Genomic DNA, 23,059 nt, shown 5'->3' with positions numbered 1-23,059 from the left:
CGGCAGTGTGATAAATAGATTAATTAGAGAGGACTTTACTAGAAGGAGTAGCGATAATTTAGGAAATTGGTGAGGACTTTGACTGGATTGTGACAATGAAAGAGAGGTTGGAATAATAATAAGATGGTAAAATTGATAGGACTCGGTGATAAAATGTGAGATTGGGAGGGCAAGTTTGTTTACATGGTGTTGGCTGTGTTGAGGTTAAAGTGCTTGTTAGAGATTAGTCAGTTGAATACATTGGTTTTGAAGGAAATTACTTGTGAGGGAAATCTGGGTTAAAAACAAATATTTTAGACCTGAAACAGTGTAAAAGTGAGAGAAAAGGGTGGGATCCCACACAAACCTAATATTTAAGGGTTAAGAAAAGGAAGCGTAAATGGTGTTTCCTCCCATTTCCCCAGCTTTATTGAGATATAATTGACATAAAACATTGTGTAAGTTTAAGGTGTATAACATAGCGATTTGATACACTTATATATTGCAAAATGACCACAATAAGGTTAGTTAACACATCCATCACCTCACATAATTTCAACTTTTTTTTGTGGTAAGAACATTTAAGATCTACTCTTAGCAATTTGCAAGTATATAATAATTATTCATTGTAATCACCACAATGTACATTAGATCCCCAGAAGGTATTCATCTTGTCCCTGGAAGTTTGACCCTTTTGACCAATATCTCCTCACTTTCCCCACTCCTCAGCCCCTGGCAACCACCATTCTATACTGTTTTTATGAGTTTGGCTTTTTTTTTTTTTTTGATTCCACATATAAGTGAGATCATACAGCTTTTGTCTTTGACTTATTTCATATCCACTCATCTATCAATGGGCATTTAGGTTGTTTTCATGTCTTGGCTATTGTGAATAATGCTGCAGTGAACAGAGGGGTGCAGAAATCTCTTCAAGATAGTGATTTCATTTCTTTCAGATATATACTCAGATGTGGGACTGCTGGGTCATAAGTAGTTCTATTTTTGATTTTTTGAGGAACCTCCATACTCTTTTCCATAGTGGCTGTACCAATTTACATTCCCACCAATAGTGAACAAGCATGGCCTTTTCTCTACATCCTCAACAACACTTATCTCTTGTCTTTTTGATAATAGCCATTCTAACAGGTATGAGGTAATATCTTATTGTGGTTTTAATTTGCATTTCTCTGATGATTAGTGACGTTGAGCGTCTTTTCATGTACCTATTGGCCAATTATATGTCTTCTTTGGAGAAATGTCTATTCAGGTCCTCTGCCCTGGTTTTAAATCAAGTTGTCGTTGTTGTTGCTGTTGCTGCTGTTATTATTATTATTAGCTATTGAATTGTATGAGTTTCTAAATGATCTTTTAACTTTTGGTCCTTTGTCGTGTTTTTAAGTGAGTCTTTTGTTGATTGCCTTGTGAAAGAAGAGACATCTGTGTTTTTATTTACTCTTAAAATTCTCATTACAGCTTTAAGAAAATCTTTTAAACAAAACTTAGCAAGCATTTAAAATAGAGATATAAAGTGGATTCCCCATAGTACATACTCAGGAAGGTAGAAAATACCTTGGGGTTATAGTGTTAGAGGACCATCATGAGGACAAAGTGACCTTTGCCAACTGAAAAGTCATCCTGAGTAAGATGCCTTTGATTTATCCGAAAGGTGTGCTTATTAGCTTAGTGATGTGGACATAAGGTAAGCCTTTGTATTCAGACACAGCAGATTACCACACAAAAAGCTGTACATGAATGTTTATAGGAACATTATCCGTAATAGCTCAAAATTGGAAACAACCCCAAAATCCCTCAACTGGTGAATAAAAAAAAAAATGTGTGTACGTACAATGAAATATTATTCAGCCATTAAAAGAAATGAAACACTGACACATGCTACAACATGGATGGACCTGGAAAACGTTATTCTAAGAGAAAAAAGGCAGTTATAAAGGACTACATGTTGTATAATTCCGTTTACATGAAATCCCCAGAATTGGCAAATCTGAAGAGACAGAAAGTGGATTAGTGGGGAGATGGGGGAAGGAGGAATGGGGAATGACTGGCAATGTGAACTGGGTTTTTTTTTCAGGGGTCCCAAAAATGTAAAAATTAAATAGTGGCAGTGGTCGCACACCTCTGATTACTAATTACTGAATTTTATACTTTAAACAGGTTAAATTTATGGTATGCAAGATATGTCTTGATTTTAAAAATGCATTAGGACAGCAACAACAAAGTCAGGCTGCTTGACTGTCATTTGAGTCCTGTAGGACCTGGGGGTTTGGGTTCTGAGGGGAAAACCAGTAGGGAATGGGGACGGAGCACACCTTTGTCTGGCTCCAGAGGCCTCAGGATGTCTCTGGCAGAGGAACGAGTGAGTGCAGCTCCTCAGGACCAGGAAGTACAAGGGCTCTGTGCCAGGGAAGGAGTCCCCAGTGCCCTCCGATACCACACATAGCCCCTCATCTCCCTGTCCCCCTTTGGGGTAGCAGCAATGAGTCTCCTCTCCGAGGTACTTGCTCTTGAGCACGCAGCCCCTTCAGTCACAAGAAAATCAGCTTTTGGGTCTCTGAGCAGCCATGCTGAGTCTTATGCTGGTCAAACAGTTTGCACAGGGCATCCATATAGAGTGTGTGGTATTTGTCTACCATCTCCTGGCTTGGATTTTCAATTTTGGGCAGTGGCAAAGGCTCCCCGACTGCCAGAAGAGACAAGAAAAGAGAAAGGGCAAGTGTTAGAATCTGCTCTTCCTTCAACCTCCTCCTCTTTCCTGGGCCTGCTCCTCTGGCATCCCAAATTAACTCCTAGCTTCTCCCCTACTGCTGTCCCCTTCTTTCGTGGGAGTGGGGCAGGGAGGGCCGAGATGGAGGTTGAGAAAGAGCTGAGGTGGCCTTAGGGCTGAGAGCAGCACTCACCCACAGTGACGATAGGTAGCGGGTACGGCAGGAGCCCATTAGAGTCTCTGCTGAAGCCTCGTCCATAGAATATACAAAAATAGAAGCCAAACGTGCGGCGGAAGTAACTCTGGAACTTATATGTCCGGCTGTCCTTATGGAACAGCACCTGATCATATACCTCGTTTTCTCCGAAAGTGAAGGTGGGGACCAGATGAGCCCTGTAGGAAAACCCCAATTTCTCAAACAAAATCCGGAGTGGGAACAACCTGGGAAGAACATTTGTTCATGGCCAGGTTCCCATCTATTATGAAATCCTGTGGCATCAAGTATTTCTTCTTACACTAAAGAGGGCTTCCTTATTTATTATCTCTGTCCTGAAATTTTCAAGGTCAGTGACAGTGCTGTCTCTGGGTCAGGATCACAGGGCAAGATATGGGGGTGCAGGGAAGAAAGACAAGTTTGGGCAGAGGTCCCCAGATATAAAAAAATCTTCCAGCGGGTGTCAGGGAGGGGAATAGCTGACCCTGTGTCTGATAATCTCTCAGCACTCTGACATGTTACCTATGTTTGCTCCAAACTGATGGAAGGGCCCCTCGAGTAAGGTCCTTAGAAGAAATACTGTCTTTTCTGAGTCTGCAGTAGGACAATCGTCCCTGTGTCCAGTGAGCAGACTGGCTTACCTGATGGGGCACCCAATAGCTTCAGCCTTGTATCCCTGAGTTAGAGTGGCTAATGTTTATCTATTGCTCACTGTGTGCCAGTCATATGGTGGGTGCTTTATGTACATGAATTCATTTAAACCCCACAATAACCTTACTGAGTAGGTACAATTATTATTATTAGTAGGTACATCATAAAGATGAAAACACGAAGGTTTAGAATTGTTGAGTAACCTGTCCTAGAGGGCACAGTAAGTCATGGAGCCAGGGTTTTCCAGCAGGCTCCGGACTCCAGATCCTACTGCATACTGACCATATTGTACTGCCCCTTGCACGTAGTGTTAACAGTCAGATGTAGATATTGATGTTGATAGAGATAATGTAGGAGTTATCTCTACACTTCACAGCTCTAGCCAATTCCCCATGAATCTGGGTTTCTGGTTTGGCTTGCTGGGAACTGGTCCAGCTGGCCCAGAATGGGTAGATGACCTAAACCTTTTTGAAATTCTGTGGCCATCTCCCCTATTCACTAGGAGGTTCCATGAGGGCAAGCTTCATGTCTGATTCATCTTGGCATCGCCTACTAGGTCATGCCTCTTAGAGAAGGCCACCCACCTCTGCCCCAGGATGAATACCTACCCACGTTGGAGGGCTATGCGCACAAATCCCTTGTGCTTCCGGAGGAGGAGGGTGGTGGTGTTGGGCACACTTTGCAGGGCCTCTGCTACCCCTCCCACTACAATGCCCACGAGGTTGCCAGGGCCGTGGCTCAGCAGGTAGTCAATGGTTGGCTCACTCACAGAGCACACACCTGAAGAGAAGCAAGGAACAGAGACAGGAACAAAGTGGTCAGGACAGGAGAAAAGGCTAGCAAGGAACACCCTCTACTCTACTCACTGGCTGGTTTGTGTGCCCTCTGTCTCCATGGGTCCCAGGAGGAGAGTCAATGAGATAGGACAGATTGTGTGGAGAAGAGAAGGCTGTGGGCAAACACAACACATTACACTCTGAGGCAATATTTCCACTTTGCAGGAGGCACTGGATCGAAACTATATTAGGAAGGTTTTCAGTGGGATAACCGGAAGGACTTTCTGAATACCAACTATAATTCTAGCCCTTTCTTTTCCTTTATTGCTATTAATAGCAACAGCTATTATTTATTGAGCACATACTCTGTGGCAGGCATTATATTGAGTTAGTGACTTGTATTACCTCATTTTTATCATCAACCACATCTGAGGTCACACTATTAGCAGCAGTAGCACAAATTTACAGATGAGAAAACCAATAGAGGTTCAGTAGCTTGCTGTAAGACCACAGAGTAAATGACAGAGCTGGAATTCAAACCTAGGCAGTTTGACTCCAGAACATATGCTCTTAAGTACTATACTCTGATGACAGGGGAGGGGAGGGTGAGAGGGGGTTGAGAGGTAGAGGACGGGGCTTGAAAAGGTGTATCTCCAAGCAGAGGAATGGGCCAGAAGCTGCAGTAAGTGTGGTTAGAAGCACCTTTGGCCATGATGTACTCCCTAATCAAGGGGATCTTGAAGAACCAGGACAGTGTGGCCAAGTGAGGAGTGATTCCCGGGAAGATCTTTGAGAAGCCTGTGGCCTCAGTACAGAAGTTGCAGAAGGCACCAAAGGTCAAGATTCCATGGGGGTGAACACCCATGAGGTAATTGTGCTCAGGTGACAGGTCCTTAGTCTTCAGGATCTGCAGCCATGGAGAGAAATGACAGAGGTGGTGAAATGAGATCACATGGTGAAGCAAGGTTGAAGACACGTCACGAGTCAGGGTGCTCTCTAAAGCAGAGCTTTTCAACCTGTAGGCCATGAGTGTGTTTCTAGGGGCTGAGGTATCAGTCTCAGCCCTGGGAAATCGGGTAGGATCTGGGGCAGCTGAACTGCTGGGCCTCTTGACTATTTGTGTCATGGTATCATTTTCTAGGAGTGCCATTAGGTAAAAAAAGGTTAGCAAGCTCTGCTCTAAAAATCAGGGCAGTGTTTGTTGTCAACTCCAAAGTGTACTCAGAGGATCAGCATAGCAGTACATTTCTACAACCTCCTCGTGGTACTTCTCCCCACCTGCTTCCAGCACCCACCTAAGGAACTTTTATTGAACTTTGAAAGCCCTGCTTGGATATCACCATGTCTGTGAAACTTTTCTTTACCCCCATCTGAACTATCTGTATACCTTGAACCAAACCATAAATAGTTGTCTGTCCTCCCCTTTAGATGTGAGCTCCTTGATGGTGGTATGCTACTCACTTCTCTGTATCCCAAACACGTGGCACAGAGTAGGCTTTCAGTGTTTGTTAAACTGAACTGAACTGTATTTGCATTTCTGCCTGTGTCATCTGGCAGGTTATGCGAAGGGCATCCAAATTGTCCTAGCAGAGTAACAAGTGCCCGGTAGCAATGTTGGATTCTGAAGTGTATCTAGTCTGCTCTGAGACTTCTCCAGGATGCTCATTTTCCTTATAGACAACCCTAGCCATTTGGCATAAATGCCTAGTATTTGGGGAACTGTGAGGGATACGAAGGAAGAGTCACTTACCGTGATAGGGAAATAGTCCCTCATGTGGGTCCAGACACTCCAGTTCCTTACCCAGGCAGAACGCCTGCCACCTGAGACAAAATGTCAATAGGGGATCATGTCTGTGTGTGCCAGCCCCACCCCTCCCACTCACCCAGGGCTTCCCTAGCAGCGTGGAGGAATCATGGCTGTGCTAGAGAGATGGGAAAGGACAGTCCTGGCTGGCCCAGCTCCTGTGGCTCTGAGAACTTGGGTGAGAAGCCTGTGGCATGGTGAGTGGGACTCCCTAGCTACCTACAGGTTAAGATTGAACATCATTAGGTCCTGTTCTTTTTAGGTTCCTGAGTCTTACCTCGTTCCGGGGTCTTCCAGTCCAGGAAATACCAGACAAAGTAAAGGGCTGGTAGAGGCCACAAAGATGTAAACAGCAGGCAAACGAACAATGGCTGTACAATCCAAACTGATGAGGGAGCAGATCATACCAAGTTGGTGGTACCAGTAGAACTTGACTGTGTACAGCCCCATTAATAGCCCTCCAAACTACCCAAGCCTTTGGTCCTGACCTTCTGCATAATTCAGCTTCTTTCCATCCACCATCTATGTCTATTTGTTCTTCCAACATTTCTTCTATCGTCTACCACACACCAGCCCTAGTTGTCTGCTTACATGTCATCCCTGTCCACCCGCCTACCTACCCATCCAACATCCCTCTACTCCTGCTCCCTACCTGCTACCAGCTTCTCCCCCCACTTCGATTCATTTACCATCTTGTCCCTCTGGTCTCCCTCCCTGAACTCTTGTTAAGCCAGTAGCCCACCCTCCCTTGCCCATATACTATCCATATCTCCACAGACCCCATCCACACAGCATCTGCATTCCTCTACTATTTCCTATCTACCATTCGAGTCCTCTTGCACTTTACCATTGCTTCCATTATCTTTGTCTCCCTCATGCTCCCACCTCACCTCCCAAAGGGAAGACTGATGCCAGTGCTTCCTCTGTTCCACTCTCCATGCTCACTTATGATTACGGACCTATCATACCTATTCCCTGGGCCTCATTTCCCCTCTCCAAACAGTGAGGGTTAGGAAGTGGCTGAAATTAGCTAGGTCTACTCATATCCATCACGACCCTGTTATACTCCTCGCCTGTCCTCTCTGTTCCCTGGGGCTCTGTCTCTTCCTCTTCCAGGGCACTGATGGAACTCGGGACTCCGTGGCTTTACTCTGTAGTTCCGTCTGAGATGATCAAAGGCCAGAGATGAAACTTTTCATGAGCTTAAAATTCACCCCAGACCTGGCCCCGGCCATGGCCTCTTGCCATGCACTCTTAGATCAGTACTCACATAAAGCAAGGTAGGTCAAGGGCCATTGCAGAACTAACAGACTCTGTAAGTGATTAGGCTGCTTGAAACAAGGCATGATGCCCAGGAGCCTGAGAGAGATGAAGATCCTAGAACCGTGTTCCAACCAAAGATGCCACCAGTCTCTGGAAGCTCGCTCAATAGTGACTATGAGGCTTTTTACCTGCCCTCTTTTCTTCTTATCCTGCCCACCCACTGCAGGGGGAGGACTGCCCTATCAGGTCTGAGCCCTGGGGCTTTGCTTATCTGCCCTATCACTTTCTCTCCTGAGATTATTGGGACATCAGGATGGAGAAAGGCGAGGATTGCCAAGGAGTCCTAGTGACCCAGAGATCCAGAGAAGGGAAATACCCCTTGCAAATGACTCTGAGATTACAGGAGTTGTGACCTCAGGGAGATGGCTGGTGGGGAGCAGAGCACCTGAGGTTAGGTCTCTTTGACCGAGAATGACCGTTGGCTTGAGGCAGCCTGGTTTGGAGCTGACCCCCTCTTTGAACTTTTTATTATAAAAATTTCCAAACACACACAAAACTAGAGAATACAATGATGTTCGTCTTTCTGTTCATCTTCAGACTATTAATATTTTGCCATACTTGTTTCATTTATCTCCCTATTCTTTTTTTTTTTTCTTGGAGTATTGTAAAGCAATTCTAAGACATTTCACTTCACCCTTAAATACTTCACTATGCATCTACAGAAATATGGATTTTTCTATAATAACAATGCCACTATCACTCTTAAAATTTCATAATTCTCTAATAACATCTAATATCCAGTCCACGGTTGAACGTCTTTTTATAGTTGGTTAATTTGAATCAGGATCCAAGCAAGGAAGGTCCACTGATTATATTTGGATATTTGGATGTTATGTCTCTTAAGTCTGTGTCTGTCTGTCTCTCCCTCTCTCATTTTTCATTGCAAAATAAAATCTAGGTATAGAAAACTACCTAAAACAAATATATGGCTTAATGAATTACAACACAAACACCTTGCAGCCACCACTAGGTGAAGAAATGAAACTTTTCCACCCACCCCAGAAGCCTCTTCACATGCCCCATTTTAACCACAACCTTCTTCCTCCTCCCAAAGTAACCATTATCCTGACATTTATGGTAATTTTTTCTTTGCTTTTCTATGGTTTTATTACCCAAGTGTACTTACCTAATGACTATGGTTTAGTCTTGCCCATTAAAAAATTGATATGTTCCTTAAATTTTCTCCTTTTTAAACTTTTTACCTTGGAATAATTTTAGATTTATGAGAGAGTTGCAGAGATAATACGGAGAGTTCCCTATACCCTTCACCCAGTTTCCCCTTATGTTAACATCTTAAATAACCACAGCTAAGAAATCAATATTGACACATTGCTATTAATTTCAGACTTTATTCAAATTGCACTAGATTTTTCTACTAATGTTCATTATGTGGTCTAGGATTCTATAAAGTCCTACATTGCACTTAGTCATCATGTCTCCTTAGTCTCCTGCAATCTCTGACAATTTCTTGGTCTTTCCTGGTCTTTTATGACCTTGACACTTTGGAAAACTTTAAGTCTGGTTTAATGTAAAGGTTTCCCCTCAGTCCCTTTCCTGACAATTTATCTGTTGAAGAACTCATGGAATCTGACCTGGGGAATTTCTCACAGTCTGGACTTTGCTTACTGTGTGCTCACTGTGCACTTCAGCAGGTTCCTTTGTATTTTTGGGAGGTGCCAGCTGGATTCAAAGACTAGATCGCACTCACATTTCAGCCCTTTGCTAAGATCTTAATTTGCTTTTCATACAGAATGACGCCCCCTCCTACTCTCCTTTTCACCCCATGCCATTGACCCATTGAAGACTGTTCTCACTTAGTGTAAATCTGTCTTCCAGGCCTCAGCACCAGCCCCCATGAGCAGGGGTGAGAGTGAGGAGCCTGGTTTCTAGGCTAGTCCCAAATACAGGCCAAAGCTCCCGTTCTTCTCTCTGGCTTCTGTCTCTCACCTTGTTTTAACTTAATGCCTGTTGAAGCAAATTGAGTTGGGTTGTTTTTTGCTTTTCACACCTGAAGACTGTATGCTTCTAAAAGATAAGTACCACTTCTTATTGTCAGTGCATCTGCTCATAATGCCTGGAAAGTCTTACTGTCTTAGTTTGAGGTCGGTCAGTGTTCGGGGTGGTTTCTTATGGGTAATGAGATCACAGGAGTCCTATGGAGGAGTGTGTCCTAGGTACTTGAGTTGGGCACAAGAGATTGCATAGAAATAGAGGGCAAGGGACACATTACAAAGGGGGAGAAGAAGAATGAGAGGCGAGAAGTCAGGTGATGATCTCTGAGTCAGTTTGGTGAAAGAAAGTTCTGTATAATTTGCCTCCCCTACACCTGGGGCCTTTCACACTCCAGATGTTTCTGCTGATTGGGCACCAGCCTGGCCCTCCAGCAAATGTTAGTACTCAGGTATTGCAACATCTCTGCCCTATGTAAGTATTGACATCCCTGTGGTTGAGGTTTGAGACCAGCCCCTGATAATACAGGGGAGATTAGCATTCTATGTTCATAATAGAAATTTCTGGGACTACTTCAACTCCCTGTCCATTCTCTCTCATCCTGGGTTAACTTTCAATAACGTATGCTTTTTTCAGTTTTTTCCCGCCCCCCTCTATTTCCTCCTGACCCACTGGAAAAAAAGGTAAGTTTTTGAGAAGATGCTCAAACTACAGAGACCTGATCCATACATATATATTTTTTTTCCTTTTAGCAACAGATCCCATCATTTGCTTTCGTATTTTAATGCTTAAAATGTATTGCACATCTTTCCACATGATAGTAGTTGCATTGTTTAATATCCATTGATTGATAAATACATAATAAGCTAAAGGACTGTGGGTATACATCGTGGCAATATACATCATGGCATTTGAAAAATATGTAGAAGCACTCTCTCTGTCTATTCATTCTTGACAATGCTTGGGCCATGTAGGAATGTCCAGAGCCCTTGTAATAAAGTTACTTTCTTTATTCCCCAGCAGTCTTCTGCCTACCGGTTGGAAACAGTGGCTGGTTTGCTTTTTTCAAAGTGGAAATTGATTTATTGTTTTTCCTGATTATAAAAATAATCCACGTAAATCACAAAAATGTCAGACGACTCAAGAAAACATAAAGGGAACAAAAATCACTCATAATCTCACCACTCAGAAATAACCACTGTTAACTGTCAACATCCTGGTACCTCTCTTTCTTGACATTTTTTTTTTGTACAAATATAGACATAGATATAGTGTCACTGTGAAGTTTTGGGGCTCTTTAGTTTAGCATATCTACGCCTTTTATCTCAGCTCTGCCACTTAAGTGAACTATGGCAAATTACTTAACCTCTTTATGCCTCAGTTTCCTCAACTGTAAAAGGATGAGTATAATACCTACCTATATTATAGGCTTGTCATGAAGATAGTTCCTGTAATTACTCAGTGCCTTGCTCATATATATGTTCATAGTTGAGGCTCAATAAAGATTAGTTATTATGTACAATTAACCAAAATGGAATCACATTATTTATGCTGTTTTTTGAGCTGCCTTTTCACCTAACAGTACATCATGGACATTTTTTATGTCAATTTTCTTCTATAACATTATACGCAGGATTTCATTGTATGGATATGTCATGATTCATTTAATCAATCTTCTATTATGGAGGAAGCGTTAAGTTTTAGATATACCTCTTCCACTATCTGGGCAGAATTTCTAGGTCTTTTAATGTTAGGTGAAAGGTCACTGATCAGAAATCCTCACTTACCTGCAGCCCTTTCAGTGGTTCAGTTTCTCTCTCCCAGCAGTTTTTAGGATTTATTGATACAGAAAGTGGAACACTTCCTCAAGCCTCCATTCACCTGGGTAGGGTCCAGGGACCAGGTGGCCAGGTCGGCGGGGTCGGCTTTTCTCTCTGAGGAGATGACTGGGTCTGAAGAAAGGGCTGGGTTCAAAGCCCAGCTCTACTCTCTACTAACCGTGAGATCTCAAGCAATTAATCTGTCTGCGTCTTAGTTTCCTTAACCTCCTTGAGCTTCATTTTTCTCATCTGTGGAATACCTAACTCATAGAGTTACTGTGCTAGTTAAATGCATTAATAGATCTAAAGTACTTAGAATGGTACCTGGCCCATGGAATCAACATACAGATTTTCAATAGAATGGTGTTCGAGGGCAGGGATTTGGTTTTGATTTGTTCACTGGTTTATCCTAAGAACCATTAACAGTGCCTGGCACAAAATAGGTGCTCAATGATGCTGGCTCAATGAATGACATTTTTCCTAGTTTGTCGATTGTCTTTTCACTTTCTTAAGAGATTCTTTGAAGTTATTGATTTTCATGTGGTTGAATTATCAATCCTTTCCTTTAAGCCTTGTACTTTTTGTGTGTAGTTTCATAAATTCTTCCCCACTCTGAAGTTATGAAGATATTTTTCTATATTTTCTTCCAAAAGTTTAAAAGTTCTTAAAATTTTTTCATAACTTTGGGAAAAAGACAGGGATGCAAAAAATAACAGGTTTAGTTACACAAAACTTAAACGTCTCCACAAAAGTTGACCTAGTGATTTTCAGTTTGTAAATGGGGCTGGGCTAAACCTCCTAGCTCCTCTTCGAGTTCCTTCCCCTGTGTTTTTAGTTGCAGGGCTGTCTTCCATTCTTGCCCCTCCCTCCTTACCTTTGACACCTCATGTTTTCTTTAGCTAAGACTCCTTGAAGTGAAGTACTAGTAGAAGGACTTCGGTGAAATCTATTTTATATCTCGTTCGTTCATTCAACAAATATTTCTTGTGTGCCAGCTATGTTTTATGCAATGTTCTAAGTTTTGGGGTTAAAGCAGTGAGCTAGACAAAGTCCCTGTCCTCATGATGCTTATATTCCAAGGAGGGAAAACAACAAAAAACAAATCTATAATATAATGCCAAATGGTGATACATTCTGTAAAGTAAAGTAAATCATGGTAAGGAGGATGGGAAGTGGGCTGCCATTTTAGGTAGATTGGTCAGGGAAGGCTACTACTACTGTACTACTACCCACTTAATCTTTTGAAAATTCCTATTGTCACTTTCAGGGGCTCTTTATTGCATATGACATAAAGGGCAAATTACACAGCCTCTCGAACCTCATCCATACTATTCCCCCTACCTGGGACACCCTCTCGCCTCTTCTTTGTTCAAGGTTACATGTCTGATATACTCAAGACAAGAAGCAATTGTATTCCCTCCAAGTCACAATAATCAGAGCATGTTAGAACTGGAATGATTTGCATTAGTTAGGATGTAGGTTTACTACATATGACAGAGATCTAAAGTAAAATGTAGCTTAAATAAAGATCTATTTCTCTCTTTCAGACACTGTGAGGTGTCTGAGCTGTTGTGTAGGAATACTCAGTGAAGCTGTCAGGAACCCAGGCCCCTCCATCCCTACAGTGTTGGGGTGATTTACATGATCCAAGATGGCTTGACACCATGTCTCCCTAGCCTATTGTAGTAGCCTAGTAGCCTCTTAATGATCCCCCTTCTTTGGTATTTGCCCTTTTAAAATCTACTTTTTCTAAACCTGCTCACAACTGATGATGAGGAAGATCTTCCTTCAATGATGAAGATCTGGAGATCCACATATGGACTGATTTCTAGGATATAGTTAAGTAAGAAAAGAATGATAAGAATAGCATACACAATAATGCAACATTTTGTCAGTTATATCTATCTATCTATCTATATCTATATATATATAGATATAGATATATATAGCCCCTATATATATATATATAGATAGATAGATAGCTAGATAGATAGATAGATAGATAGATATAGCCCCAATGCGAAGTATATATATAGAACTCTAGAAGGAAAAACCAAATTAACAGAATTGCTTACCGATAGGGAGAGGGAAGGAAGGGTTAAAAGGTGTAGAGTTGAAAGTGAGACATTGATATACTACATTATGTGAACTAATACGTGTGGCTGTAATTATAGAAATAGAAAAACATTGTACAGCTTCTGATGAAATAATTATGTCATGCAATGATCATTATTGCTAAAACCATGAAGGGAAAGGTCGATGTGGAATGTCATAACGAAAAGATCAGGCTATCGCCACCCACACTTTGGATCAACCTTAGAATGAGTGCCAAAAGGGGGATAGCCCCAATGCGAAGTAATGACCTATAAACTATTCTTACTTCCAAAGTTGAACCTGAGTATAAACAAGCCTCTTGCTAACTTCCAGTTTGCAGGAAATAGGAGGAATAAAGGAATAAATTAAAAGACACCATCAGGATAATGATCTAGTTTCTTCAGGAAGTCAATGATATGAAAAAAAATGGAAGAGGGGAGAGGGAGGATTTCTCTAGATTAAAATAATTTATGGGATGTCATAAACCAACTGTAAAAAAACATTTTGAAGGCAATGAGGGAAATTAGACTGGACTGAGTACTAGATGATACTAAGGAATTATAGTCAATTTTTTAGGTCTGATAATGGCTTTTATTGTTATGTAAGAAAATGGTCATATTTTTTAGACATGAGATACATAAGGGTGAAATTGCTTTTAAACACTTCGGCTAAAAAAAGGAACAGTTAGAACAGATAAAGCAAACAGTAGTATCTTGACAATTGTTGAAACTAGGTCTTAAGTTGATGGAGTTTCATCATCCTATTCTCTCTAGGTTTGAGTACAAATTTTTTTTATAAAAAAATGTTTAAACCTTCCAACAACTCCTCATCTCACTTAGCAGAAAATCCAAAGACATCACATTGGTTTATGAAGTCCTACTTACTCTGACCTTTGTCTACCTCTCTCACCTCATCGTCCATTCTCCCCCTGTTCATTCCATTCCAACTAGTTTCCAGGCAACCTTGTTGTTCCCTGAATCTGCCAAGTAGATTCCCTCTCAGGCTTTTTGTCCCTGCTGGTCCCTCTGCTAGAACTGATCTACCCCCAATGTTAATATGACTGGCTGCCTCACTTCATTCAGATCTCTGCTCTAATGACACCTTTCCAAGGAAGGTCTTTCTCACCACCCTAGCTAAAATAGAACTTCCCATCACACACTGATCCCTTATTGGCTTTATTTTTCTTCATGGCACTTATCAGTATCTGATGGTATGCTTGCTTGCTTGCTTGATAATCTGCCTCCCCCAACTAGAATATAAGTTCTGTGAGGGCAAGGTCTTTGTTTTATTCAATGCTATAATCTCAGCATCTAAAATGGTGCCTGTCACATAGTAAGAATGTCATAAGCATTTGTTAAAGTAGTGAAAGCTTGAATTAGTGTCATGATAGCTTGAAAGTACTGAGTAACCTGAGTAACCTGACGCATTTGTTGAACTGCTAATGCTCTACAAACAGGATGTGCTGTAATGATCTGTATATGTCATATGGTGTGAGAGAGCTCGAGGATAAGGAGTGAGGCATCTCCCAGACTCTGCTTGTCTTCGGGGAGGACTTGTTTGTACAGATGCTTTTGGGCTGTGTCCCCTGGCTTACCTCCAGGCAGTTGGGTTTGTCAAGAGGGTGGAGTCCCCCTCCAGCTATCATCTTGACTGCTTTGTTTTCTGACTCACCAGTTCTCTGTCTTACAGCCTCTAAGTTCAGTTTTCTTTCAGTTACTGGGGAAACGGAAAACAAGTTATTGAGAAAAAGCTCCTCCAGGTCCTGAGGTCCAGAGATTAGGCTCTGAAAACTTCTTAGTTTTTCTCAGACATATAACTTGAGACTGGTGGTATCTGCTGTGGAGGCCCCCGAAATGTGGATTTCCTTTGATAGTGCCTGCCCGAAAATGTCCACATCTTAATCCCTATAACTTGTGAATTTGTACCTTACGTGGCTAAAGGGACTTTGCAGATGTGATTAAGAGATGGGGAGGTTATCCTGAATAATATATGTGGGCCCAATGTAATCACAATGGTTCTTAAAAGAGGGAGGTGAAAAGGTAAGAGTCAGAGGAAGTATGACAATAAGGTTGGACTGATCCTTTTGCTGAAAGAGGGTCATGAACCAAGGAATGTGGATAGCCTCTAAAATCAGGAAAAGGAAAGGAATGTGTTTTCTCTACCAGAAGGAACATCACCTGGCCAACACATTGATTTTAGCCCAGGGAGACCCATTTTCAGACTTCTGATTTCCAGAACTATAAGATAATAAATTAGTTGTGGTAAGCCACCACTATAAGTTTGTGGTAATTTGTTATAGCTGCAATAGTAAACTGATACATTAACAAAAGAAAAATGTTGTAAATTGGACTTCACCAAAACGAAAAATATTTTTTTCTGCAGAAGACCCTGTTCAGAGGATAAAAGACAAACTGTAGACTGAGAGAAAGCATCTGCAAGCCATATATCCACCAAAAGACTAAGAATCTAGACTACATAAAGAACCTTCAACAGTAAAACAATCTAATCAATCTAATTAGAAAATGGACAGAAGACATGAGCCATTTTGATGAAGAGGGTTTATAAACAGCAAATAAGCATATGGAAAGATGTACAATGTCGTTAGCTGTTAGAAAAATTGTGGTATAAGTGCCTGATAATTAGCTTTTTTGATTGTAATGCAAGTGCCTGACATTGAGCTTTTGATTGCCAAAACATCCATTTTAAAGACGTCCATCTTAAATAAACACATTGCCAGCTACACTATCAGAACGTCATTCTTTTTAGAGTTGAATAATATTCCATTGTATGAAAACAGCACATTTTGTTTGTCCATATATCAGTTGATGAATCTTTGGGTTGTTTCCACATTTTTGCGATTATAAATAATTGTGCTGTGATCATCGATGTACGTATTTTTGTGTGACCATGTGTTTTAAATTCTTTGGATATATATTGTAGAGTGGAATTGCTGGGTCATATGATAATTCTAGGTTTAACTTTTTGAGAAACTGCCAACCTGTTTTCCGATGGGGCAGAACCATTTTACATTTCCATCAGAATGTCTGAGGGTTCCAATTTTTCCATATCCTCATCAATACTCGTTATTGTATTTTTTTTATTATAGTCATCCTAGTGGGTGTAAAATGGTACTTACTGTGGTTTTAATTTTCACTCTCCTAATGATTAATGATTTTGAGCACCTTTTCATTTGTATATTTTATAAGGAGGGGTAGGTCTATTCAAATCTTTTACCCATTATTTTTTATAGAGGTAACATTGGTTTATAACTTTATATGAGTTTCTAACATTGGTTTATAACTTTATATGAGTTTCAGGTGTGCAACATTATAATTTGACATCTGCATATACTATATTGTGCTCAATACAAAAGTCTAGTTTGCACCTGTCACCATACAGTTGACCCCTTTACCCATTTCACCCTCCCTCTATCCCTTTCTCCTCTAATAACCTCCAGTCTTTCGTCTGTCTCTGTAAAGTTGTTTTTATTTTTTTTGTTGTTTGTTCATGATTTTTTTGTATTCCACATGTGAATGAAATCATACAGTATTTGTATTTTTCTTTCTGACTTTATTTAGCATAATACTTTCAAGGTCTGTCCATGTTGTTGTAAATGGCAAGATTTCACCTTTTCTATGGCTGAGTAGTATTCTACTGTGTGTGTCACATCCTCGAAGCAAAAATAAACAAATGGGACTACATCAAATAAAAACCTTCTGCACAGCAAAAGAAGCCATTAACAAAACTAAAAGCTAACCTACCAAATGGGAAAATATATTTGTAAATAATACATCAGATAAGGAGTTAACATCCAAAATATATAAAGAACTTGTACAACTCAATAACAAAAAAAACACTGAATTAAAAAATGGACAGAGTCTGAATAGACATTTTTCCAAAGATAAACAGATGGTATGAAAAAGTGTTCGACATCACTAATCATTAGGGAAATGCAAATCAAAACCACAATGAGATACCACCTCACATGTTACAAAGGCTATCATCAAAAAGACAGATGATTACTAGAAATAGTGAGATGATCACATTGTAAGGTATAAAAATGTCAGATCACTATAGTGGACACCTGAAATTGATATAACTAATATAATATTGTATATCAACTGTTTTTACTTAAAAAAAAAGACAAGAAACAATGAGTGTTGGAGAGAATGTGGAAAAAAGAGAACCCTCATATAATGTTGATGAGAATGTAAATTAATACAGCCACTATAGCAAACAGAATGGAGGTTCCTCAAAAAATTAAAAAGAGAACTACCATATGATCCAAATATTCCACTTCTGGGTATTTATCCAAAGAATATGGAAACACTAATTTGAAAAGATATGTGCACCCTTATGTTCGCTGCAGCATTGTTTACAAGAGCCAAGATATGGAAAAAAACCTAAATGTTCATTGACTGATGAATGGATAAAGATATGGTATATATCTATATATCTATATATACAATGAAATACTACTCAGCCTTTGCCCATTTTTCACTGGATTGTCTTTTTGTCATTGAGTTGTAAGTGTTCTTTATATTTTCTGGATATTAGACTCTTGTCAGATACATAATTTTCAAATTTCTCCTATTCTGTGGGTTGTCTTTTCACTTTCTTGTTAGGGAGCTTTGAGGCATGAAAGTATTTAATTTTAGTGGAGTCCAACTTATCTATTTTTTCTTTTGTTGTTTGTGTTTTTGGTGTCATATCTAAGAAACCATTGCCAAATCCAAGGCCAGCAAACTTTACGCTATGTTTTCTCCTAAGAGTTTTATAGTTTTAGCTTTCATTTTAGGTATTTGATCAATTTTGAGTTAATTTTTGTGTTTGGTATAAAGTAGAGTTCTAACTTCATCTTTTTCTGCATAAGTATACGATTGTCCCTGCATCATTTACTGAAAAGACTGTTCTTTCCCTCCATTGAATTGTCTTGGCATACTTGGCAAAAAAGCAATTGACTATAAATGTATGGGTTTGTTTCTGGACTCTCAATTTCATTCTATTGATATAAAAAAATTTTAACTTAATAAATTATTTTCCCTGAGGCCTAACCTGGGACCACTCTGAATAGAATCCATGTCATTTTTGCCCAATGTTATGAATTAATTTAAGTGGGGTGCCATGGGACATCACTGAGGAGAATGAAGCTGGTTAATAGGTCTCCAAGAAATGAAGAATGGGAGGTGTGGTGGTTGGTACATTAGAAAGAGTTTTGGATTGGAATTAGTAAGCCCTGGATTTGAATGCTACTTCTATCCAAAGCTACGTGTCTTTGGGCAAGTTGCTTAACCTCTATGGGTTTCAGCTACTGTGAAATGAAGATAATGGCAATATCACAGGGCTGGCGTTAGCATTAAGAGACAAAGTTTGTGGAAATGATGGCATAGTTCCTAGTACACAGTAGGTACTTGACATAAAGTGGACTCTCAGCTAGTGCATAGTCTCATGGCTCGCCCCCCCCACCCCCAATTCTAATCCAGGGTGGTTATGTGGGATCAGGAGAGATGGCACCTGTGTCAGTTTGCATGATTCTGCTTCTATCTCGTACACTGTGCAGTAGTTATGGTTCTACTTCACATTTTCTGCCAGAGGCAATATAAAGGGTGGATGAAAAAGAGGAAAATGGCTTTCCACAGACCAGATTTCTGGCCAAGTTTGAGAGAGGTACAGTAGTGAACCATAGAGTAAATAGGAAATAGTTACATCCAGCTTTATGTATACAGACCTTTATTTTTATAAAAGAAACATCATGACTGCATGGAAACGTTTTGCAAGTACAGAACTGCGTTACAACAGGGAATTCTGTCTGCTTGGATCAGGAAAACATGGTTCAGGTTCCTGATTTATTTCGTGGTGGTCCCCAAATTGTAAGGAAAGGGCCTAGGAGGAAACAAGCCATCCATGTTCTCAATAAGGCTTCTAAGCCTAAACCTAAATAGTGACAGTGTCACGAAGGCTTGGGAGGAAGGAGCATGGTGTTCTTTGGCTTCTCATTATTCTGATCAGAGAGTGGGCTGGAGTCAGGGGCCAAAAAAGATCTGTGGACTCACAAGACTCTGCTAGCTAAACTGGGTCGTTACCCAGTCTCCCCTTGTTCCTCTGCTTCCTTTACCCAAACCTGATTCATTGAAGTATTTTCTGGCTTGGCTGGCCTTCTTTCTCATCTCTGAGATCTTCTCCTCTCTCCAAATTCTTCCTTTCATGTGGTCTTACTTGGATTCCTCAATGCTTTGGGTGTTTAGTAGTACAGGAATCCAGCTCCTGTTATACGATCGTCAGCTCCTGGGTCTCAGGAAGGCCATATTGAACTTTGTGCTGGTCAAACAGCTTGCACAGGGCACTGATGTAGAGTGCGTGGTATTTGTCCACCGTCTCCTTGCTTGGCCTCTTAATCTTGGGGATTGGCAGGGGCTCCCCAACTATGGGGAAGAAGAAACAAGCATCAGAGCTCCCTCCCACCTCAAATTACCCATCCCTCAGAGGCAGCCACATATTAAAACAAAGTATCTGGGACCCTCCCCTTCCTTTGTTTTTTTTCCCTCTGCTCCAGCCCCATTCTGTCCCATATTCATTCTCCAAATACTTAATCTCACACATGCTCAAGACACTGAGAGCACAATAAGGAGAGATCTGAAAAAATGTATATGAATAATGATGCTCTCGTGGCAACTGTTGAACTGTCCCACAAGGTGAATGGCCACAGCTCTTATCTGTTCAGCCGTCCTCCCCACCCACCCTCAGTCATACCCACTGGAATCCCCATTGCCCATCCCAGCTGTATGCCAGGTTCCCTGGGACTTGATGTATGATTGGGTGGGTGAGGAGTGGGAATCAAGGACCAGAGTGGTCCAGAGAAACTGCAAAGCTCACCAACAGTGGTAATGGGCCGATTGAAAGGCAGGAAGCCCCAGGATCCTTGAGTTAGGCCCCGGCCATGGAAGGTACATAAATTTAGTCCCAGGATTTTTTTGAATGTGGACTGGAAGGTTTTTTGAAAGAACCTTAGCCACGTGCCCTCAGGGAAGGTCTCTTGATTGTAAACCTCATTCTCTCCAAAGGAATAGGAAGGGATGAGGTATGCTCTGCAAAGAGAAGAGCAGAAGTATGAGTCCCCCCGGAGACCCCCCAGGAACCCCCCCTACAACCTCTCATGTAGGACAAGAGCCTGAGCACCCCAGCATCTCCAGCCTTGCTTCTCATTCTTGCCACACCCCACCCTCCCAAATGAACCCTTTGTGGGGAGCTGCTGCGCATTGTCCTGTGATGGGAAGAAACTAATCTCAGGCAACCCGACTGCCTTTTATGGTACCCAGAATCCAGAATGGTCTTCCTAAACTGCATATCTGGACACATCACTCCTCTCTTTAAAATTCCCACAGTGCCTGGCCACGCACCACGCTGCTCAGCACCGCCTTTGTGCCCCGACCACGCCCAGCGGCCAGCTGCCCCTCTCCCGGCTCTCCTCGCTCCGCCATGCTAAGGGCGCCAGGTTCTCCCACGCCCGCGGTCTTTGCACATCCCACTCCCTCTGCTGGAAGTGCCCCCTTCTGTCTTCACGGGGCGGATTCTATTTTGCCCTCCAACGCTCAGCCCGTGCCCACCCCCGGCCCTTCCCCCACAACACGGATTAGGTGCCCCTCACCTACACCTACCTTTGTGCTGTGTTAACACCATCCTAGCTAGTCCCGTGGCCTCCTTACCTGGCCTACTCCCCCAGTGGGCAGCAAGCCCATCAAAGGTGGGGACTATGTCTTATCCATCTTTGAATCTCAAAGGCCTGGCATAGTGCCTGACATGTAGGTCGCCTGAATTCCTTGTCCTTTTCAGTCTGACTGGCAACTCCTACTAAGATTTCAGTTCACAATTCGGTTGTCACCCACCTACGAAACCTCTACTTTGGGTGAAACTCTTTCCATCAATTGGTGCTTTCGTATCACTTTGTACATATCTCCGTTATATCATGTGATTCATTTAACAAATATTTATTGTGTTCTTTGTGTGCCAGTACTGTTTTAAGCCCTGGGGATATATAGCGAATACAATAGTTTAAAAAAATCTCTGTCATCACGGAGTTTATCTTTTATTGAGGGAAGACAGACAACAAAAATAACAAACAACAAAACAATATATAAAATAAAATTGATGATATGTTAGAAGATGATAAGTGCAATTGGAAAAATAGAGCAAGACGGTGAGGATAGACCTATTGATAAGACACATTTGAGTGAGACGTGGAAGAGGTAAAGGAATGAGCCAAGCAATTATTTATAGGAATAGTGTTCCTGGCACAGAGGACAGCTAGAGCAAAGGACCTAAGGCAAGAGTGTGCAACTTATTGGAGGAATAGCAAGGGGGCCAGTATAGCTCTAATGGAGTGAGCAAGGAGTGCAGTGGGTGATGAGGTTGGAGAGGTAGCTAATGACCAGATTATTTATGGTCTTACAGGCCATTGTAAACACTGTGGCTTTTGCTTTGAGTGAAATGGGAGCATTTGGAGTAGTGAAATGATCTGACTCACGTTTAATAGGGTCATCCTGGCTACAGTTGAGAGTAGACTCTTAGATGTGGGGGAAGGAAGGGTAGAAGCAGGGAGAGCCCCTTACAAGACTACTGTCATAACCCAGGGGACAGGTGACGATAGTTTAAACCAGGGGGTGGCAGTTAAGATGGCAAGTGGTTGGCCTCTGGATATATTTTGTAATTACATGTGCATATGTCTGTCTTTCCTATGGGACTGAGTTCCTTAAAAGTGAGGACCAGGTTGTATTTATTTTTATATCCTCAATGCCTAGTACCATGCCTGACACACAGTAAGTAACTGCTGAACAAATGCATTCTATTTTTCAAATTAGATTATATGCTCTTTGGAGGCTGTAACCACGTCTTATCCATCTTTGCAATCCCCACAGCATAAAGCCTAGTGCCTTCTTGTCCTGGGTAGGTTTTCTGGGCCTAACAGTTAATGGGTTGATATACAGTGAAATTGCACTTCTTCAGACCCAAGCCTACCAGGCTAATGGGTAGAAATCTATTTTTCTTTCTCCAACTTCGAGTAAAAAAATGCCCATTGAAATGGGTCTGGAGACCCAAACATCTTTAAAGTATCGTGTGAGGGAGTAGAGAGAATTAGAGTAAAGAGAGAGTTCCCTCTAACAGGTTTCCAAAGAAGGATACCATTCTGGAGAGGTGCTATAGAGGACCTAAAGCATCCTGACAATAGGGCACCAGAACCTAGGGACCCACCCTGTCTTCAGCGCCAACTTTACAAAACCTTTCCGCTGTTTAAGGTAGAGAGTAGAAACTCCTGGCCGGCACAAGAGGGCTTCAGCAGCTCCACCCACCACAATCACCACGGCATTGCCTGAGCCTTTTGTGGTCAGTATATACTTCAAGGCCATCTCACTCACTGGGCACACACCTGTGAAACCAAAGAGTCAAGTAGAATAACAAAGTTGGTACCTGAGGATGGGGGAAGGGGTTCCTCTGAGCTCTTAATGATTGGGACAGTTCTGTTTCCTGACTATCATTGTTTCTCCTCTTCTGTCTTTGACCTCCACATCCTTGGTTTGTCCTAGTCTTAGGTTGGTCCTCGGGACTAGCAGCTTTGCCTTGGGGGAGGGGTCTGTGCTCCCGCAGTTAGGGCAGCACTGAGTTCTTCTGCCTACTTCCTTTTAGCTCAACAGTATTTAAGCTCATCCCTTCCCTCTCTAACCGAACCACATT

General features: G+C 41.6%; 2 protein-coding genes across 2 annotated transcripts in view; both read right to left on the bottom strand.

The window, feature by feature from the left end:
* Window positions 1–2,522: 2,522 nt before the first annotated feature.
* On the bottom strand, window positions 2,523–7,527 carry AWAT1 (acyl-CoA wax alcohol acyltransferase 1). The gene is made up of 7 exons (XM_006908520.1): window positions 7,417–7,527; window positions 6,424–6,531; window positions 6,093–6,163; window positions 5,045–5,249; window positions 4,175–4,346; window positions 2,895–3,094; window positions 2,523–2,677 (listed from the first exon to the last, which is right to left on the bottom strand). The coding sequence occupies exons 1-7, from the start codon at window positions 7,490–7,492 to the stop codon at window positions 2,523–2,525; spliced, it is 987 nt and encodes a 328-aa protein (XP_006908582.1). The 5' UTR covers window positions 7,493–7,527.
* Window positions 7,528–19,600: 12,073 nt separating this feature from the next.
* Window positions 19,601–23,059, bottom strand: part of DGAT2L6 (diacylglycerol O-acyltransferase 2 like 6) — a 15,921-nt gene continuing 12,462 nt past the window's right edge. Inside the window, exons 5-7 of the mRNA XM_006908519.2 lie at window positions 22,580–22,754; window positions 20,207–20,418; window positions 19,601–19,755 (exon numbers count right to left, since the gene is read on the bottom strand). Of these exons, the coding sequence (XP_006908581.2) occupies window positions 19,601–19,755; window positions 20,207–20,418; window positions 22,580–22,754 (542 nt within the window). The remainder of the gene's footprint in view (window positions 19,756–20,206; window positions 20,419–22,579; window positions 22,755–23,059) is intronic.

Source organism: Pteropus alecto, unplaced genomic scaffold (genome assembly GCF_000325575.1).
Source record: "Pteropus alecto unplaced genomic scaffold, ASM32557v1 scaffold312, whole genome shotgun sequence".
Taxonomy (NCBI): Eukaryota; Metazoa; Chordata; class Mammalia; order Chiroptera; family Pteropodidae; genus Pteropus; species Pteropus alecto.
The sequence above is the reverse complement of the archived record's forward strand: the minus strand, read 5'-3'. Positions and strand labels throughout refer to the sequence as shown.